At 42.5% G+C, this 17,216-nt stretch overlaps 1 protein-coding gene across 2 annotated transcripts in view; it reads left to right on the top strand.

Annotated features, from left to right (window-relative positions):
- Window positions 1-985: 985 nt before the first annotated feature.
- Window positions 986-17,216, top strand: part of LOC126259395 (rho GTPase-activating protein 1-like) — a 98,332-nt gene continuing 82,101 nt past the window's right edge. Inside the window, exons 1-2 of one of the 2 annotated variants that reach the window (XM_049956166.1) lie at window positions 986-1,131; window positions 1,364-1,474. In XM_049956166.1, the coding sequence (XP_049812123.1) occupies window positions 1,083-1,131; window positions 1,364-1,474 (160 nt within the window). In that variant the 5' untranslated portion in view covers window positions 986-1,082. The remainder of the gene's footprint in view (window positions 1,132-1,363; window positions 1,475-17,216) is intronic. The other variant, XM_049956167.1, reaches the window with a different exon arrangement.

The raw sequence follows: 17,216 nt of genomic DNA, 5'->3' as shown, positions 1-17,216 counted from the left end.
TCGTCTTCGTTTCTGACAGACTGCCATCCTCATCAAGCAAGGTGGCGTAGTGGTTAGCACACTGGACTCGCACTTCGAGAGGAGATGGGTGTCCAGCCACACTGATTCTGGTTTTCTGTGATTTCCCTAAATCGCTTCAAGGAAATGCCAGGATGATTCCCTTGAAAGAGCATGGCCAATTTCCTTCCCTCCTCCAATGGGCCGATGAATTCACTGTTTGGTCCCCTCCCCCAAATCAGCCAACCAACCAACTGCCACACCCCTAGACTTCAGTCAGAGGCTGTTCTCAGCATAGGTAATACCATCGCCCTTCTTGGACATTACTTAGTAGTTATAAAGGAAAACAAAATAGGCAAGGCAAAAAGTTCTATTCATTGGCTTCTAAATAGTGTTTGACAGTGTTTGTATATATATATATATATATATATATATATATATATATATATATATATATATATATATATTCAATGTTTTTTAAATTTTGGGCCACAATTCTTTTATTGTTTCACTTTTCACCAATAAGTTCTTTTTGAATAACATCTACTACGAAATTTGCTTTGGCAATTAGTCAATTTTTGAGGTCATGTGTCTTGAATTGACTTGACGTGCTGTGATGTGACGAACAGTGTGAATACACACTGACGTGACGTGACGGTCCCTTGACGGCCAGTGTGAATTGACCATAAGTCTGATTCTATAATCCAATGTTTTGTGTTGCGGATAGTATCTTATAAACCCATTTTTACCATTCAGTATTGGGCTAAGCAAAGAGACGTATTGTTGACATTCCATGTAATGTAACCATACGTCGTCTGCTGTTCCGTTCTGTTGACGTCCACTGTGTAGCGGATTCTACGAGAAACTGACACATAGAAAGTCAAGGATCTTCTTAGCGGAGCTCTACCAATATCTTTATTTGTACGTTGGCAGTACTGACGACATCAAAACAAGTGGTTTGGAGTACAGCTTTGTTTGAGACATGGGAGTAACGCTTTGTGAGGTGTGATGAGAGTCAGTGATGTCCGTTGTCAGGGTATACAATTTGCTGTTCAAGTGAAAATAGTATAAAAATTAAAGTGGAAATGGAAGCGGAATACCAAGCAAAGTTGAGCCCAACGAAGACAGTGTCAGGTACACACGAATTACTAATGTTTTGGAAGTTCGTAATGGGAGTTGATGACATTCGTCTTAAAGTATTTGTCAGTTGTTTGTGATGATAATTGTGTACTCTAGAAAAAGCAATGTGAGATGTTATCAAGGCCGTCGGTAGTCGAATAAATAAAATGTTCGATTGCCTGGAATCAACAGTGGATATTATGTATTCACGGAATGTTCAATATGTTATGTTTGTTCGTTTCTCTAGCTGCACATAATGATAACGAGGATCCGTATCCCAGTTTATCAGATTACCACGATTATGAACCAAATTTGGAATTTGATGACACTGAATTGCAGCATGCAACAGTCACAAGTGGTAAGAGTGGCATTCAATGTTAAAAGTGCGCAGTACCTCCCGCCTCATCTTAACCCCCTAACCGCATGCTTCTTTCGTAATGTTGACCTAACACTCTAAATTATAGGTATATAATTGCCCAGTTGTCAAAGAGTACTAAAAATGTATCTTGTTGCATCTGTCCTGTCAATGGAATCTTTCAACATTGAGCATGCATACTGATATTACCTCTATCTCGCTTGCCTTCTTTACTCGTTCCCGTAACTAAACTGTAAACTATCGAAAGTAAAACAGTATCTACATTTACGTTGTTTGTAAGAGGAATTCTCAAAGCTATTTGATATCCTGTAGTTTCTTCCATGGCATGTTTATCATTAGCGGAAAAATCAAACGATTTCTTATCCTTAGGATGCAGTTTCCTGTTTGTAAGAAACTTATCTAGCTTTACCACATTTTTTTTAAAAAGTGCATTGTCTGTACATAGTAACATCTCGTAGACCTACTCTAGGTATGAAAGTATCAATGTGTAAGCATCATGCATACTTGCAGGTGACATGTAAAATTGATTTTGTAACTTCTATTAACCATAAGACTGCATGTCCAATGATTGCATGTGTAGGCTAAATTTTTGTGTTATTATGGTGGTGGTGGTGGTGATGTTGATCTTAGTATACAGTGTTTGTTTACATTAAAGTAAACCTACTTTTTTTTGTTTATTTGAGAGAGAGGTGCCATGCATGTCAGATGTATGATACTATTTTATACAGCTGTAAACCAGATGCAAACTATTTATCACAATTTAACATGTATGTCAGCGAAGGTCCGTTACGGATTAAATGAAATTACCGCTGCTGTCACTCAGTTTCTGATGATGAAAGCATATGGAGATATTTTTTTTATTTGATTTGTTTTGTAGTATGGAACAACCATACACAGCTTAATAGATATAAACTTTGCTGGACATCTAGTTTCAGGCGACCACTATTAAGTTGACAAGATTCAGTACATATAAACATTCAGTACGATTATACACCATATCAGATCATTTGCAGGCATGATGAACTATCTCACTGGTGTCTTAACACTTTATACCATAATCATCATTCGCAAATGGCTTATCAATCTTAATTGTCCACATAGACTTGTAGATTAAGACAACGTGTGTAACCAATTGAACTGTGTGTTCTTGATAATGGTCTTGTGACTGAAACCAGTTGTCTAGTAAAAATTATATGAAGCGCCTTATGGTGACTCCAAAATAAACTTATTTGTTTCTTGAACCTCTTCAGCACTGTTTATACAAATTACTACATTATAACAACACCTAATATGGCTTCACGACGACTGTGGTATTTGGTACTGAGAGTTAGATCTCACAGCCAATAATTTCGTGATAGGTCTAAATGGTTTTCAGTGGTGTCTATTGGATAAATGATTCATGTCAGTAATCTGAGAAAAGGCCAATTTAGGAGAAGTATATGAGTAAACATAACATTTAGCAATTCAGACGGCATGAAAATGCCATTGTCTGCTGCTGAGACAAAAGTGCCATCATAACAAAATGGAAAAATTATCAAAGTTATGGGGAGGAACTAGTGAACAATATGGTGAACCAAGCCCATACTTATAAACAGAAACACTTGTAAAGTAAACGTGAAGTGTGTGAAATTATAGAAAATCAGGTCACTTGAAGGTGAAAGTATGATTAAATTAGGTGAATAAATGTAAGTGTTGTTGTTTATTTACCACACAAGTAATTAGATACCAAAATCATGCTACAGTGAAGAAAAAGTTGCTACTTTCATTATGGCAGTACTGCCTGTGTGCTTACAGTGAGACTTGTTTTGAAGGTTTTTGCATCCAGGCATTAAGAAATTGACAAAACAGTTTAGGATTTGTGTTGTAACTAGGATGCCCTGAGGTTGACTGGTCATTTTCCATTTGGCAGCAGAGGTTCCAGTCTCTCAAAGACGGATAACCTTGAAAGAGATCTGACGCTAGCTAATAACTGGAACAAAGTATAGGCCCATAATTATACTTTAGAGTAATTAAGAAAATTGTACACTACTGTTCTTAAACTAACAAAAATAGTTAATATTTGATTGATTTGAAACAAATAATATTCACATCTATTATGCCCAAGAAATTATGGAACAGTAATACATTTGGCAGTATGTATCCATTAGAATATTTTTATAATCAGTTTGGCCTCAGTAAAGTCATGTGCCAAGTTAGTTACATCCCCACTTTTGTTTACATTGGTGCTGTAGTTGAAATGCCACTTTTACACCTAGAAGTGATTTCTGATGGAATTGATATTCTTGAGTCTTCAGCTGATAAATTTGGTTATTCACCACCAAATTCCCAAGTGCTGTGGCATGAGTTTCACTATCTGAAAATTCTTTCGTTTATTGTAAATTGTCTTAAAACCCTAGAGATTTGTTTGTTTTCAAATCAGTAAAATAGTTGCTGACAGAATGAATTGCCATAAACTTATTTCATTGGTAAATGAGCATTATTTATTGCTTGTGTCAATCATCGTTGTCATTATGGGACTTCCAAAATGTCCTCAACTTCAACACTATGTTGGAAAAGTTGGCAGCCTTGTTTTGGCATGTGAAAATATTCACCATGTATTCGTCCAAGTTCAGGTGAAGGGGATTTATTCCTCCAAAGAAATCCACAGTGCATGTTGGCTCAGAAAAACGTATATGTTATTTTGACTTGGTTAGCATGTAAATGACTGACATGTTATTTTGACTTGGTTAGCATGTAACTTAAATGCCTGACTATTGAAACTGTAGGTGACAAGCTTAGGGGGTGCATCCACTGTACATTCAACACCAGAGAAGTGCACCATTGCTCTAAGTTGGGTTCACAGTTGATAGTATATGAATTTTAAATACCATTGGGCAGCATTAATTTTACATGCTGTGGCTTCTGCTGCATACATCATTTACTGATGACATATTGGAAAATTTTGGGTACTACTGCTTCATCCAGAAATAGAGAATAACTTGCTGATGTTGGATAAAGCTCCCCACTATACAAATGGATAATGTATGGCACCAGCACACATATAGAACAAAAAATCTCAGCTTTATCTGCTTTGCACGTGGAAGTCTCTCTCATTGTGTTGGCTTGTAGAAGGGCCTGTTAAAGATCTTTCCATACTTTCACTCAGTGCTGTGTTATTACATAATCTTCAGGGGCAAAGCAGAATTGCTGAAAAGAAAAAAAATGAATAAATAAATAAAAAGAAAGGCAACCAGAAGAAATGGTTGAATGTTATTGTAACTCTGTACACATTCATGCCATTGATAGGGATGTAAATGATTGTATTGTAGGTATCTGCAGAGGGTGTTAGTTTTGGTTGTTTTTAATGTTGTTACCAGCCCTGGTCGGGCTTGGAAGGAGCATGAACTATGTGAAGGACACGGATATGCTGCGCCCTTGTCAGATGGCATTATCAGTGCCTGACAAAGTTTGAAAGGGATCTGATTTTGGGTGTTCATTTGGCTGGCAGGTCAAATCATGCAATGCTCAGATTTGCAGGGCATTCAGATGTGACTTTAGTGCAATATTGGACTGCGTGGGAATAGAGTGACAGGCATATATGTATCAATAAGGTTCCAGTCGATCAGGTCTGAACACCACAAGGAAGCACTGGCACATTGTGCACTAAGCACATTGTAACCCCTTCACATCTGCACCTACCATCAGAGAACTGGTAATGGATTCCCTGCACCATTTTGCATCATCCTGCACCATTGGTTGGAGACTAACTGCAGCCAGACTAGGAAATGATGTCCCATATTTAGGTTGTCATTAACTTGACAACACAAACAGCTGTGTTTGGAATGGAGCCATCACCAGAAGTAGGGTCTGCTGTTAAATTGTGTCACATTATGATCAGTGATGATTCAAGGTTCTCCACTACCCTGGATGACCTTGTTGGCAAGTACAGTGCCAATATGGGGAGAGACCCATTCTTCACCAGCTTGCCTTGGGAGTTATTGCAACAACTTTATAATACCCTTCTCATCCATCGAGGCCAGAAGGGCTGCAGAATCGTACTGATAAGTGGGCTTGATGTTGCAGTTGTTCAGACAGCACCACATATCTTCTCAATTTGTAAAGTTTCATTTTGCTTTTTCCACCCCTTCTGGATGCTTCACTTACTTTGTCAAGCAGTATATTTATGTTATTGTGCATTAAGAATGTTATATGAATTTGGCAACTGGGCATGCTGCATAAGTGTTTTCAAAGACCTAGGTATAAACTTGTGCCAACACATTTATTCCAATATGGTTTTTGCAGTTAATAACAAGAGTTATTAGGAAAAACAAAGCTTGCATTCTACAGGTCAGAGTGTGGAGTGTTAGATCCCTTAATCGGATGAGTAGGGTAGAGAATGTAAAAAGAGTAATAGGGTTGAAGTTAGATGCTGTGTATATTAATGAAGTACAGTGACAGGAAGAACAGGGTTTCTAGTCAGCTGAGTTCAGGGTATCAACACAAAATCAAATAACCGTAATGCAAGGGCAGATATAATAATAAGATAATAGGAATACAGATAATCTACTATGAACAGCATAATGAACACATTATCATAGCCGAGATAGACACTAAGCCAACACCCACTGTGGTTGTACCAGTTTATATAGCAACTAGGTCAGTAGATAACGGAGGGACTGAAAGAATGTATGATGAAATAAAAGAAATTACTCAGATAGTTACGGGAGAGGAAAATTTTAATTGTGATGGGGGACTGGGGTTTTGGTAACAAAAAAAAAAAAATTAAAAAAAAAGAAACAAAACAAAGAGACGGAACGATAGTAGAAGAATGTGGACAGAGAGAAAGGAATGACAGAGGAAGCTATGAGGTAGAATTTTGCACTGAGCATGATTTAATCATCGCTAAGACTGGTTTAAGAATCATGAAACGAAGGGTGTGTATGTGGAAGAGATCTGGAGACACTGGAAGCTTTCATATTGATTGTATAATGGTATGGTAGAGATTTCAAAACCAGATTTAAATTGTAAGACATTTTCAGGACTGATGTGGACTCGGGTCATAATTTATTGCTTCAGTGGATTGACACTGAAGAAATTGAAAAAAGGTAGGAAATTAAGGAGATGAAAATTGGATTAATTGAAGGAACCAGAGGTTGTTGAAAGTTTGAGAGGGAGCATCAGGAAACATTTGACTGAAATAATAGAAAGGAATGGGGCAGAAGGTGATTGGCTACTGTTGAGAGCTAAAATAGTTAAGGCAGCAAATGATCACATGGGTGAAAGGGCAAACGCCACTAGAAATCCCTGGGTAACACATAAGTTATTGAACTTAATTGATGAAAGAAGAAAATATAAAAATGCAGCAAGTGAAGTAGGTGAAAGAGAATACAGACATTCAGAAAATCTGAGTGTCAGAAAGTGCAAAATAGCTAAGCAGGAATAATTAGAGAATAAATGAAGGGCTGTAGAAGTATGCATAACTAGGAGAAACATAGATGCCGCATATAGGAAAATTAGAGAGACCTTTGCAAAAAAGCGAAACAACTACATGAATATTAATAGTTCATATGGAAAGCCAGTACTAAGCTAAGAAGTGAGAGGAGGAAGGAATATATAGAAAGTCTCCACAAGGGAAATGAACTACAGTATAAAAGGAGAAGAGAATAAAGATGAGATTGGAGATAAAATACTGTGATAAGAATTTTAATGATTCACAGTTGCAAAATATATACACAATTATTTTTTTATAGAAGATTGAAAAACTGGAGGAGACTTGCCTTAGGGAAGATGAGTTTGTTTTCCAGAGAAATGTAGAAACATGGGAGGCAATGCTGCCCTTAAGAGTTGATCTAGAAGATAGTTTGAAGAAAGGCAAACCTACATTTATAGCATTTGTGGATTTAGAGTAAGTTTTTGACAGTTCCCATTACTTGATGTAGAAATACTTCCACAGTAGAAGCAGGCAACCATTCAGATTTGGCACAGCTTTGAAATACAGAAAATTCCTCATCAGGCTGAAACTATGGAATGAAGTGTACAAGAAATTAATGGCAGAAAATATACACGATTGTACATCTAAGTATTCCAATATACAGAAATTCCAAAAAGTTTCGTACTTGAATAAAAATCAAATTTTAGTATAAAGTGAGCACATAAACTTAGTATAATACAATTCTCATCTCATGTAGTCATATTTGTCAGTACAATCTATCCATTAGAACCAGTGCCGAATTGAGTGTGCTCCCCTGCTGGTCTGGGGGTTAGAATAGGCCCAAGGTATTCCAGCTTGTCATAAGAGGCGACTAAAAGGAATCTCACACTTTTCGGCCCTAAGAATTCAGGTAGGCCTACCATTCTATGGTTTGACATGCCACTTTCAAAATTCTACACAAGTGCTGGCCATATGGGGAAGGATGCCTTACATGGTGCACGAGTGCCCTTAGATTCGATCTCCTGAGTCTCTTGTCATGGCTTTGCATCTCCACCTGCGATTCAACTATTTGGGCGAGGACACTTTCTGGGGTATGTCATCTTCTTCCATTGTCTCCTGTCATTGATCGCCCCCCATGACAATATTGGATTTCTCTGCACCCATTATCCAGCACGGTAGCCAGCCTGTTGTGGTGAGGCCATCATGTACCCATTTGGTGGTAGCCCCCTGACAAGACAGGGATTGCACTGCTGATACCTGAGCTGTAAACTCCCCATGTATGCCAAGGAGTAGATGCCTGTCTTCCTGGGGCAACAGGACTCCTGGAAATGGTCATCGTGCCAGTTGGCCTTTGCTGTGGCTGGGTGGCACCCGTGTCGAGAGCCCCTGATCGGAGTGGGTGGCATCAGGGTGGATGACTCGCAATGAAGCAGACTAAGTCATCTCTTGCTGGTGACCATACGGCACCAGCAGTCTCTAAGAAGGGAAAGAGAGAATATAATCCCAACAGGTATGACCCTAATTCATCCCCCCCCCCCTCCCCTTGCTACACTATGGGAGCAATGTAGAGCTACAGCCATATTCACCTCAGTTTTTAGTTTGTAGCAGACCGATGGGGACTCTTTTCTACCTAAGAAGCCTCAATTTTTCGTTGAACACCTTGATGATAATTTTGGAGAAGTGACGGCGCTGTCAAAGATGCAAAACAGTGCCATCTTAATTCAGACGGCATCCCCAGCACAATCCCGAGCATTACTCGCCTGTGACAAGCTGAGTGATATTCCTGTTTCCGTCACTCCGCATAAAAGCCTCAACATGGTCCGTCAAGGGGATTATTTCCCATTGTGACCTCCTCTTGCAGTCTGACGATGAGCTCTGCACCAATTTAGAATTTGGGGGGGGGGGGGGTGTTTCATTTCATTCACTGCCTGAAAAGGTCAAGGTGATGGTTTACTGCTGTGACGTTAAACCATATATCCGTCCCCCTATGCGGGGCTTTAAGTGCTGGAAATTCGGGCATGTCTTCCCACGGCAATTCCAGTGCCACATGTCGAGACTCTGGACGTCCACTGCACCCAGATACTCCATGTGTGCCACCTCCCACTTGCATCAACTGTGGAGAGCACTGCTCACCAGACTGCCCAGTACTCCAAATGGAACAGAAAATCATGGCGTCCAAGACCCTGGACTGGTTGACTTACACAGAGGCTAAACTTAAATCCGAAAGATTGCACCCCATTCAGTTGACGTGACATATGCTGCCGCTACATCACCATCGTCGTCCCAAGTGCCTGTGATTCCTCACTCTGTGCCACAAAGTCAGTCCTCTGGGTCACCAGAATACATCCGCCCGCCCGACCCCCCCCCCCCCTCCCGCTTGGTGGTAGGAGGCAAACCTCCCTCTGTTGCTCCCAAAGCACCTAATTTGGGAGCAAGCCCCCCCCCCCCCCCCAAACGCAGGGGACAGCGGTCCCCTCCCCCCTGCCAGAGAAGCAACAGCCTCCTCCGGCTCCTCTCATGTGGAACGGGTCCCTTGGGGCCCTCTCTCCCAAGGTCTCCACTAGTGCCACGGCGGACACTCGCAAGTGTCTCAAGGAGCCAAAAGCTGCTTCATGGTCTTCCTCCATGCCTGAAGCTGCTTTAGAGAAATCTTCCCAGCAAGCTCCTAAAGAGAAGCGAGAGAGCAAGCCAACTAAGTAGTAGTCTGCTAAGAAACAAGACCCTCTGGTGGCCCCCAACACCACCACTCCCTATCAATTCTGCATCTGAGGATGCAGTGGAGATCTTAGCGTCTCCTGCGGACCTGGATCTCACCAATGCCTCGTCCACCATAGAAGTAGGCTACAAATACTCAAATACTCAGTCGGGGGCAGCATGTGACCCTGAGGCATAGCCTGCCTCTTTGTGCGCATCATACCTTTCCAGACTCACTATAACATCATCCTCCAGTGGAATTGTGGCTCTGCATTGGCATCCAGGAAACCTGGTTCCTGGCAATGCGGACCCCTGTCCTCTGTTGCTATAAGGGATATTACAGGATCTGTAGCAACAATAATTGCCAGTTGGAGTTTGCATCTATGTCCTTAACTCAGTATGTAGTGAACCTGTGCCCCTTCAAACCCCTCTTGAAGCTGTGGGTGTCAGGATAAGGATGACACAGGAAATAACTGTCTGCAATGTATATCTTCCTCCAAATGGTGCAGTACCCCTGAATGTATTGGCTGTACTGATTGATCAACTCCCTAAATCTTTCCTACTTTTGGGAGATTTTAACGCTCATAACCCCTTGTGGGGTGGCACAGTTCTTACTGGCCGAGGCAAAGATGTCGAAAATTTATTGTCACAACTCGACCTCTGCCTCGTAGATACTGGGGCCGCCACACATTTCAGTGTGGCACATGGCACATATTCGGCCATTGATCTCTTGGTTTGCAGTCCTGGCCTTCTCCCATCTATCCACTGGAGAGCACATGACGACCTTTGTGGTAGTCACCACTTCCCCATCTTCCTGTCACTGCCACAGTGTCAGGCCCACGCATGCCTTTAAACAAGGCACTGTTGTCACCGTTGAATCTCCCCCACATAGTAACATCGATGTGGTGGTTCAGCAGTTAACTTCAACGATCATTTCTGTGGCGGAAAATGCGATCCCTTGTTCTTTAGGGTGGCCCTGGCGAAAGACAGTCCCTTGGTGGTCACCGGAAGTCACTGAGGCAATTAAGGAGCATCAGTGAGCTCTACAGTGGCACCTTTCCCTGGAGCACTTCACAGCCTTTAAATGGCTCCGTGCCCGCATTTGCCAGCTTATCAAAAGGCAGAAACAGGAGCGTTGGGAGAGGTGTGTGTCAACCATTGGGTGCCTACGTCACCTTCTCAAGTCTGGGCAAAGATCAAACAAGTTTTTGGGTACCAGACCCCAACAGGTGTTCCCAGTGTTAACATAAATGGCGTGGTATCTACCGACGCAATTGCTGAGCACTTTGATGTGCAATATGCTCGCGCCTCTGCATCGGAAAATTACCCCCAGCTTTTCGCACTCTCAAATGCCGGATGGAAGGGAAAGTCCTCTTGTTCACTACACGCCACTGTGAACCATATAACGCCCAATTATAGAGTGGGAGCTCCTGAGTGCCATTGCACAGCGCCCCGACACAGCTCCTGGGCCCGATCGGATCCACAGTCAGATGATTAAACATCTCTTGGCTGTCTACATGCCACATTTCCTCATGGTCTTCAACTGAATGTAGTGTGATGGTGTCTTTCCATCGCACTGGCGGCAGAACACCATCATACCAGTGCTCAAACCCGGCAAAAAACCCGCTTGGTGTTGATAGCTATTGGCCCATCAGCCTCACCAACGTTCTTTGTAAGCTGCTGGAATGTATGGTGTGTAGGCGGTTGGGTTTGGTCGGGTCCTGGAGCCATGTGGCCTACTGGCTCCGTGCCAGGGTGGCTTCCACCTGGGTCACTCTACCACTGATAATCTTGTGTCCCTTGAGTCTGCCATCCGAACAGCCTTTTCCAGACCAACACCTTGTTGCCGCCTTTTTTGATTTACGAAAAGCATATGACACCGCCTGGCGACATCATATCCTTGGCACATTATACGAGTGCGGTCTCTGTGGCCCACTCCCAATTTTTATCCAGAATTTCCTGTCAGTTCGTACTTTCCGTGTCCAAGTTGGTGCTCCGCATAGTTCCTGTCAGTTCGTACTTTCCATGTCCAAGTTGGTGCTTCGCATAGTTCCTGTCAGTTCGTACTTTCCATGTCCAAGTTGGTGCTTCGCATAGTTTCCCCCATATCCAGGAGAATGGGGTCCCACAGGACTCTGTATTGAGGGTATCACTATTTTTAGTGGCCATTAATGGTCTAGCAGCAGCTGTAGAGCCGTCCTTATCACTGTCTCTGTATGCAGACGACTTCTGCATTTCGTACAGCTCCTCTGCATTTCGTACTGCTCGACCAGTACTGGTGTCCCTGAGAGGTGCCTACAGGCAGCCATCCACAAGGCGCAGTCATGGGCTCGAGCCCATGGCTTTCAGTTTTTGGCGGCAAAGTCGTGTGTTATGCACTTCTGTCGGTGTCGTACTGTTCATCCAGAACCAGAACATTACTTCACTGACGATCCCCTCACTGTAGTGGAGACATATCGATTTTGATGACTAGTTTTCAACACCTGATTGACTTGGCTTTCTCCGCTTTGTGAGCTTAAGTGGAAGTGCTGGCAGCACCTCAATGCCCTCCGCTACCTGAGCAACACCAACTGGGGTGCAGATCACTCTGCATTGTTCAATCTCACCTTGACTATGGGAGTCTGGTTTATGGCCCGGCGGCACCCACAGCGTTGTTTTTACTCGACCCAGTGCACCACTGTGGCGTTCAACTAGCAACAGGAGCTTTTACGACGAGTCCAGTGACCAGCGTCCTTGCGGAGGCTGGAGTCTCTCCATTACAGGTCAGGTGTGCACAGCTGCTCTCCAGTTACATTGCACATGTTCGTAGTTCTCCTGCGCATCCAAATTACCATCTCCTTTTCCCACCCAAGGCAGTTCATCTCCTGCATCGGTGGCCCTGATCAGGGCTTACAATTGCAGTTCGTGTCCGATCCCTTCTGTCTGAACTGGAGTCCTTGCCCTTACCATCCATACTAGAGGTCCAATTGTGTACACCTCCATGGCGTACAACTAGGCCGCGGCTTCGCCTGGGCTTTTCGTATAGCCTCAAGGTCTCATTTCATCCCACGGCTATCCGCTGTCACTTCATCTCCATTCTAGGCATGTAACGAGGCCATGAAGTGGTTTACACCGATGGCTGATGGTCACGTCAGCTTCACTTATGTCCATGGATGACATATTGAACAGCATTCCTTGCCCGATGGCTGCAGTGTTTTCACTGCGGAGCTGGTGGCTATATCTCGTGCTCTTGAGCTCATCCGTTCATGCCTTGGGGAGTTGTTTCTTCTGTGTACTGGCTCCATGAGCAGCCTACAAGCTATCGAGCAGTGCTACCCTTGTTATCCTTTGGTGGTGATCATCCAGGAGTCCATCTATGCCCTGGAACGGTCCTGTCATTCAGTGGTTTGTGTGGACCCCAGGATATGTCAAAATCCCAGGCAATGAACTTGCTGACAGGCTGGCCCAATAGGCTACATGGAAACTGCTTATGGAGATTGTCATTCCAATAGCTGACCTGTGTTCGTTTTTACGTCGCCAGGTTTTTCGGCTTTGGGAAAAGGAATGGCATAGTCTCAATAAGCACAACGAACTGCGTACCATTAAGGAGACTACGAACGTCTCTGTCCTCCATGCGGGCCTCTCACAGGGAGTCTGTGGTTCTCTGCTGGTTCCGCATTGGCCACACTTGGGCGACCCACGTCTACCTCTTGCGCCTCAGTGTCGGTGCGGCGCCTGGTTGACAGTGGCCCATTTTCTGGTGCACTGTTCCACTTTGACCGCCCTCCGATGGAATCTTCGGTTACCAGACTCGTTGCCACTAATTTTATCTGACAATGCCTCATAGGCTGATGTAGTTTTATGTTTGATTCGTGAGGGTGTGTTTTATCATTTGATCTAAATTTTAGCGCATGTCCTTTGTCCCTCTGTGTGCTCCACCCTATTGCTTTTAGGGTGGAGGTTTTAATGTGTTGCAGAGTGGCTGGCTTCTCCTTTTTATTCGCATGGCCAGCCAGCCATGGTAATCTGTTTTGGCATTTTAATCTCTTATACATGTTCCTTGCATTTCTGTGGTTTTCTTCTCTCCTTTTTTCCATGTAAGTGTTTGTTTCCCTTCCGTCGTTCTTGTGGTTTTTCCTTTATCTCCATTTTGTGTTGTCAGTCTTGCTTGTTTTATTCTCACCCTTGTGGCATTGTTTTATTTGGAAAAGGGACCGATGACCTAGCAGTTTGGTCCCTTCCCCCCTTCTTTTAAACCAAGCAACCAACCAAACTGAGTGTGGCGACTGCACTATCAAAGAGGTAAGAGATGGCTAGTACATGGCGCGCTAACATTCACAATAGAAAGCAAGTCTAAGATTAACTTCACAAATATCTGTACACTATGATTAAGTAAATGTCAGCATCTCGTGAACAAATTTGACAACTACATTTTTGCTACTTTTATTGAAGAAAAACTCAAAACAAACAGCATGAAAAGTGTGTTGTTAGGTAACACCATAAAAAACTTTACATATGTAGTCTTTAGTCAAGAATCGAAATAGCTGGTGTGGTACAATATAAACATAAAACCAATATGAGTAATAAGTAAATTGTAAGTGTGAAGGAATAAGTTCACAACCATCAAAAAGTAAATTTACATAAGAATCACAAGATGTAGTCAATTTACAATAGACAAACATCTGATAAATGACATAACAGAATCATTTAGATGAGCCGGATTGGTGGTAAGAACTTGAAATGAAAGAATTATTATATGATAAAAGGCTCTCTCTCTCTCTCTCTCTCTCTCTCTCTCTCTCTCTCTCTCTCTATCTATCTTTTAAATACTCCTTAACTAGGTGTTAGATCGTGTAACTGGCCAGCTGTTATCCATCTACAACCATCATACAAAGAAATGATACACGAGTATGACCAGCTGTAATTATTACATAGGTCGAACAAACAATGGATGACATACAGTACAATCATTCAGGTAAACCTTGATGAGTGTCAACAGTTTGAAATGAAAATTACATTTTTTATTAAAAAGTAAAGTTACAATATAGGTCATGTATAACAACTCTAAGGAGATGCGATTTTATTCCTTCACACTTACATTTTACTTATTACTCATATTGGTTTTATGGTAATATTATACCACACCAGCTATTGGTTACAATTGTCTTCCGTTTTGATTATTGACTAAAGACGGTTTGTTTGAGTTTATCTTCTATAAAAGTAGCAAAAATGTTTTTGTTAATTTTGTTCACGATGTGCTGACATGTAATTAATCACAGTGTATAGAAGTCTGTGAAGTTGCTATTTAACTTGCTTTCTATGGTCAATGCTAGCGCCATGTACTCGCCATTGTTTACTATTGGATAGACGGTGGCACTGTAAAATACCCATATATGAGGTGAGTTTTTTATTGTATTAAGCTTCTGCTCTCACTTAAATGAGCTCTGTATTGAAATTTGATACTCTTTGGAATTGCTCTATATTGGAATACTTAGATGCGCACGTATGTATATTTTCTGTCATTAATTTCTTTACATTCCACAGCATCAGTCTGCGATGAAAGTTCAAAACACGTAATGCTTAATAAAGAATTGTGCAATCAAGACTTTTCTGTATTTCAGAGTTGTTCGTGACAGTGTTGGCTACAGTACACTCTTTGAAATTCTGAAGTAGCAGGGATATAATACAGGGAGCAAAAAGTTATTTAAATCTTGTACAGAAACCAGACTGGAATTAAAATAGTTGGAGAACATGAAAGGGTAGTCTTAGTTGAGAAGGGAGTGAGGCAGAGTTGTAGCCTGTCTGTACACTGAGCAAGCAGTGAACAATACCAAGAAGAAATTTGGAGAGTCTTCATTTATGTGGAGCAACAAACGTGTTTTGCATTGTAAATTACAGTATACACAGTGGGCAGTATTAAACCCAGTACATAATTAAAATACACAATATTTCATTATTATAAGTTATATTGTTATAATGTGAGGTAAGTAAGGTGAGGAATGTGAAATTCTATTGTGTTTTAATTTTGTGTAGCAATATGTGTCACTGTGATGGTCCGTGGGTGTGGATGGTTGATTGCGTCATATGAAGCTTTAAAAGTGGGGATGTGCTCACCTGTAATTGATTGTTTAGAATCAACTGGGGATTTTAAGCTAAATGTTTGATTACTTTCTAACAGACTTAGTTTTCTTCCATGTTGGCTATATGTAGCACTTCTGTATGGACCTGGTAAATGTGTCCTTCCTCCAGCATGTTTGGCTAAGGTGGAGACTGACTTACGTTAATCTCCAGCAGTGTTTGTTAACAGAGGAATCCTGAGGTCTGTTGAGGGCCACTAAGGATCCTGTAAATGCTCTCCATGCTGCAGGCATCTACAAACTTACCCCACAGGGGGCTCGACACTTTTTGTCAGGTTTGTGCTTGGTTACCAAGGGGCCCCAGCCTTTGCAGCATTTCTTCCCTTCTGTGCTGCATGTCTATCCTCTTTTCTATCCTTTTCCTGTTCTTTCCCCCCTCCCTTGAGGAACATGTCTGGGGTGTTATTGAGAATGTTCGGCATTGTCTGTTGCTGACATCAGAACAGTCTCACCACTAGTTTTTCGCTCCCTTTTCCTTTCTTTGTTTCCCTTCACCTCTCATTCCTCCACTTCGGCGTGTGAGATTCCTCTTTTTCTTCTTCCTCCCTTTGCACTGCGGAAGGCCTGCCCATGCATCTAACGCATAACAGGTGACTGGATAACGTGTAATTCCCGGCCCTGGGTCAACGAATAGGGTTTGCATGTTCCCACTGGTACAGGCCAGGTCTAGGGAGGGGTGATTGCCTGAGCTGCAACCTTCCCAAATTGCTGATTGTTCCGTCTCTCAGGTGTTCGAGAGGTGTGACCTCAGGTGTGAACAATCACCTAAGGCAGGTGCACCTCTCGTGAAAGGGGGGGGGGGGGGGCAGTTGGACGAAGTGCACCATTGGAGACGCTGGCAAACATGGTGGATTTTCTCACAATGAGCCAATCATCTTCACAGTCATCGTCTATGAAACGTAAATGTAATGAGGCTAACAATTCAAAGACCCTTTCCACTGCACCACGATTCCTCGAGGTCTCACATACTGAAGACGGTCAGACCTTCACCACAGTAAATCCACTTGTTATTCAGAAAGGTGTTGCTGATTGCCAGCCCTGTGAAATGCTGCTCTCATTTACAGAATGGCACTTTGCTTTTGGAGACTACTTCTGAGTCTCCAGCACAACAACTGCTTGCCACCTTGCTTCTCCACAGCTACCCTGTTCGTGTCAAGGCCCATAGAATTTTGAATTCTTCCCGTGGTGTTATTTACACTAGGCTGCTCGTTGGTCTAACCGAGGTTGAAATCCAATCTTACCTCTCTGATCAGGGTGTCATTGCCGTCCATCAGGTGATGACGAAGGTAGATTCCTCCCTAGTGCCCATCCGCACTCTTTTTTCCCACCTTTGATAGAGTGGTGCTTCTGTCCAAGATCAAAGCAGGCTATGAAATTATCACAGACCGCCCGTACATTCCGAACCCAATGTGCTGCTACCAGTGGCATCATTTCAACCACACTGGAACGTATTGTCAACACCCAGCCAAATGTGTAACCTATGGTAGGGATGCACACGACGACA

Source organism: Schistocerca nitens, chromosome 5, assembly GCF_023898315.1.
Source record: "Schistocerca nitens isolate TAMUIC-IGC-003100 chromosome 5, iqSchNite1.1, whole genome shotgun sequence".
NCBI classification, from domain to species: Eukaryota; Metazoa; Arthropoda; class Insecta; order Orthoptera; family Acrididae; genus Schistocerca; species Schistocerca nitens.
Note: the sequence above shows the minus strand (reverse complement) of the source record. Positions and strands in the feature narration are given on the sequence as shown.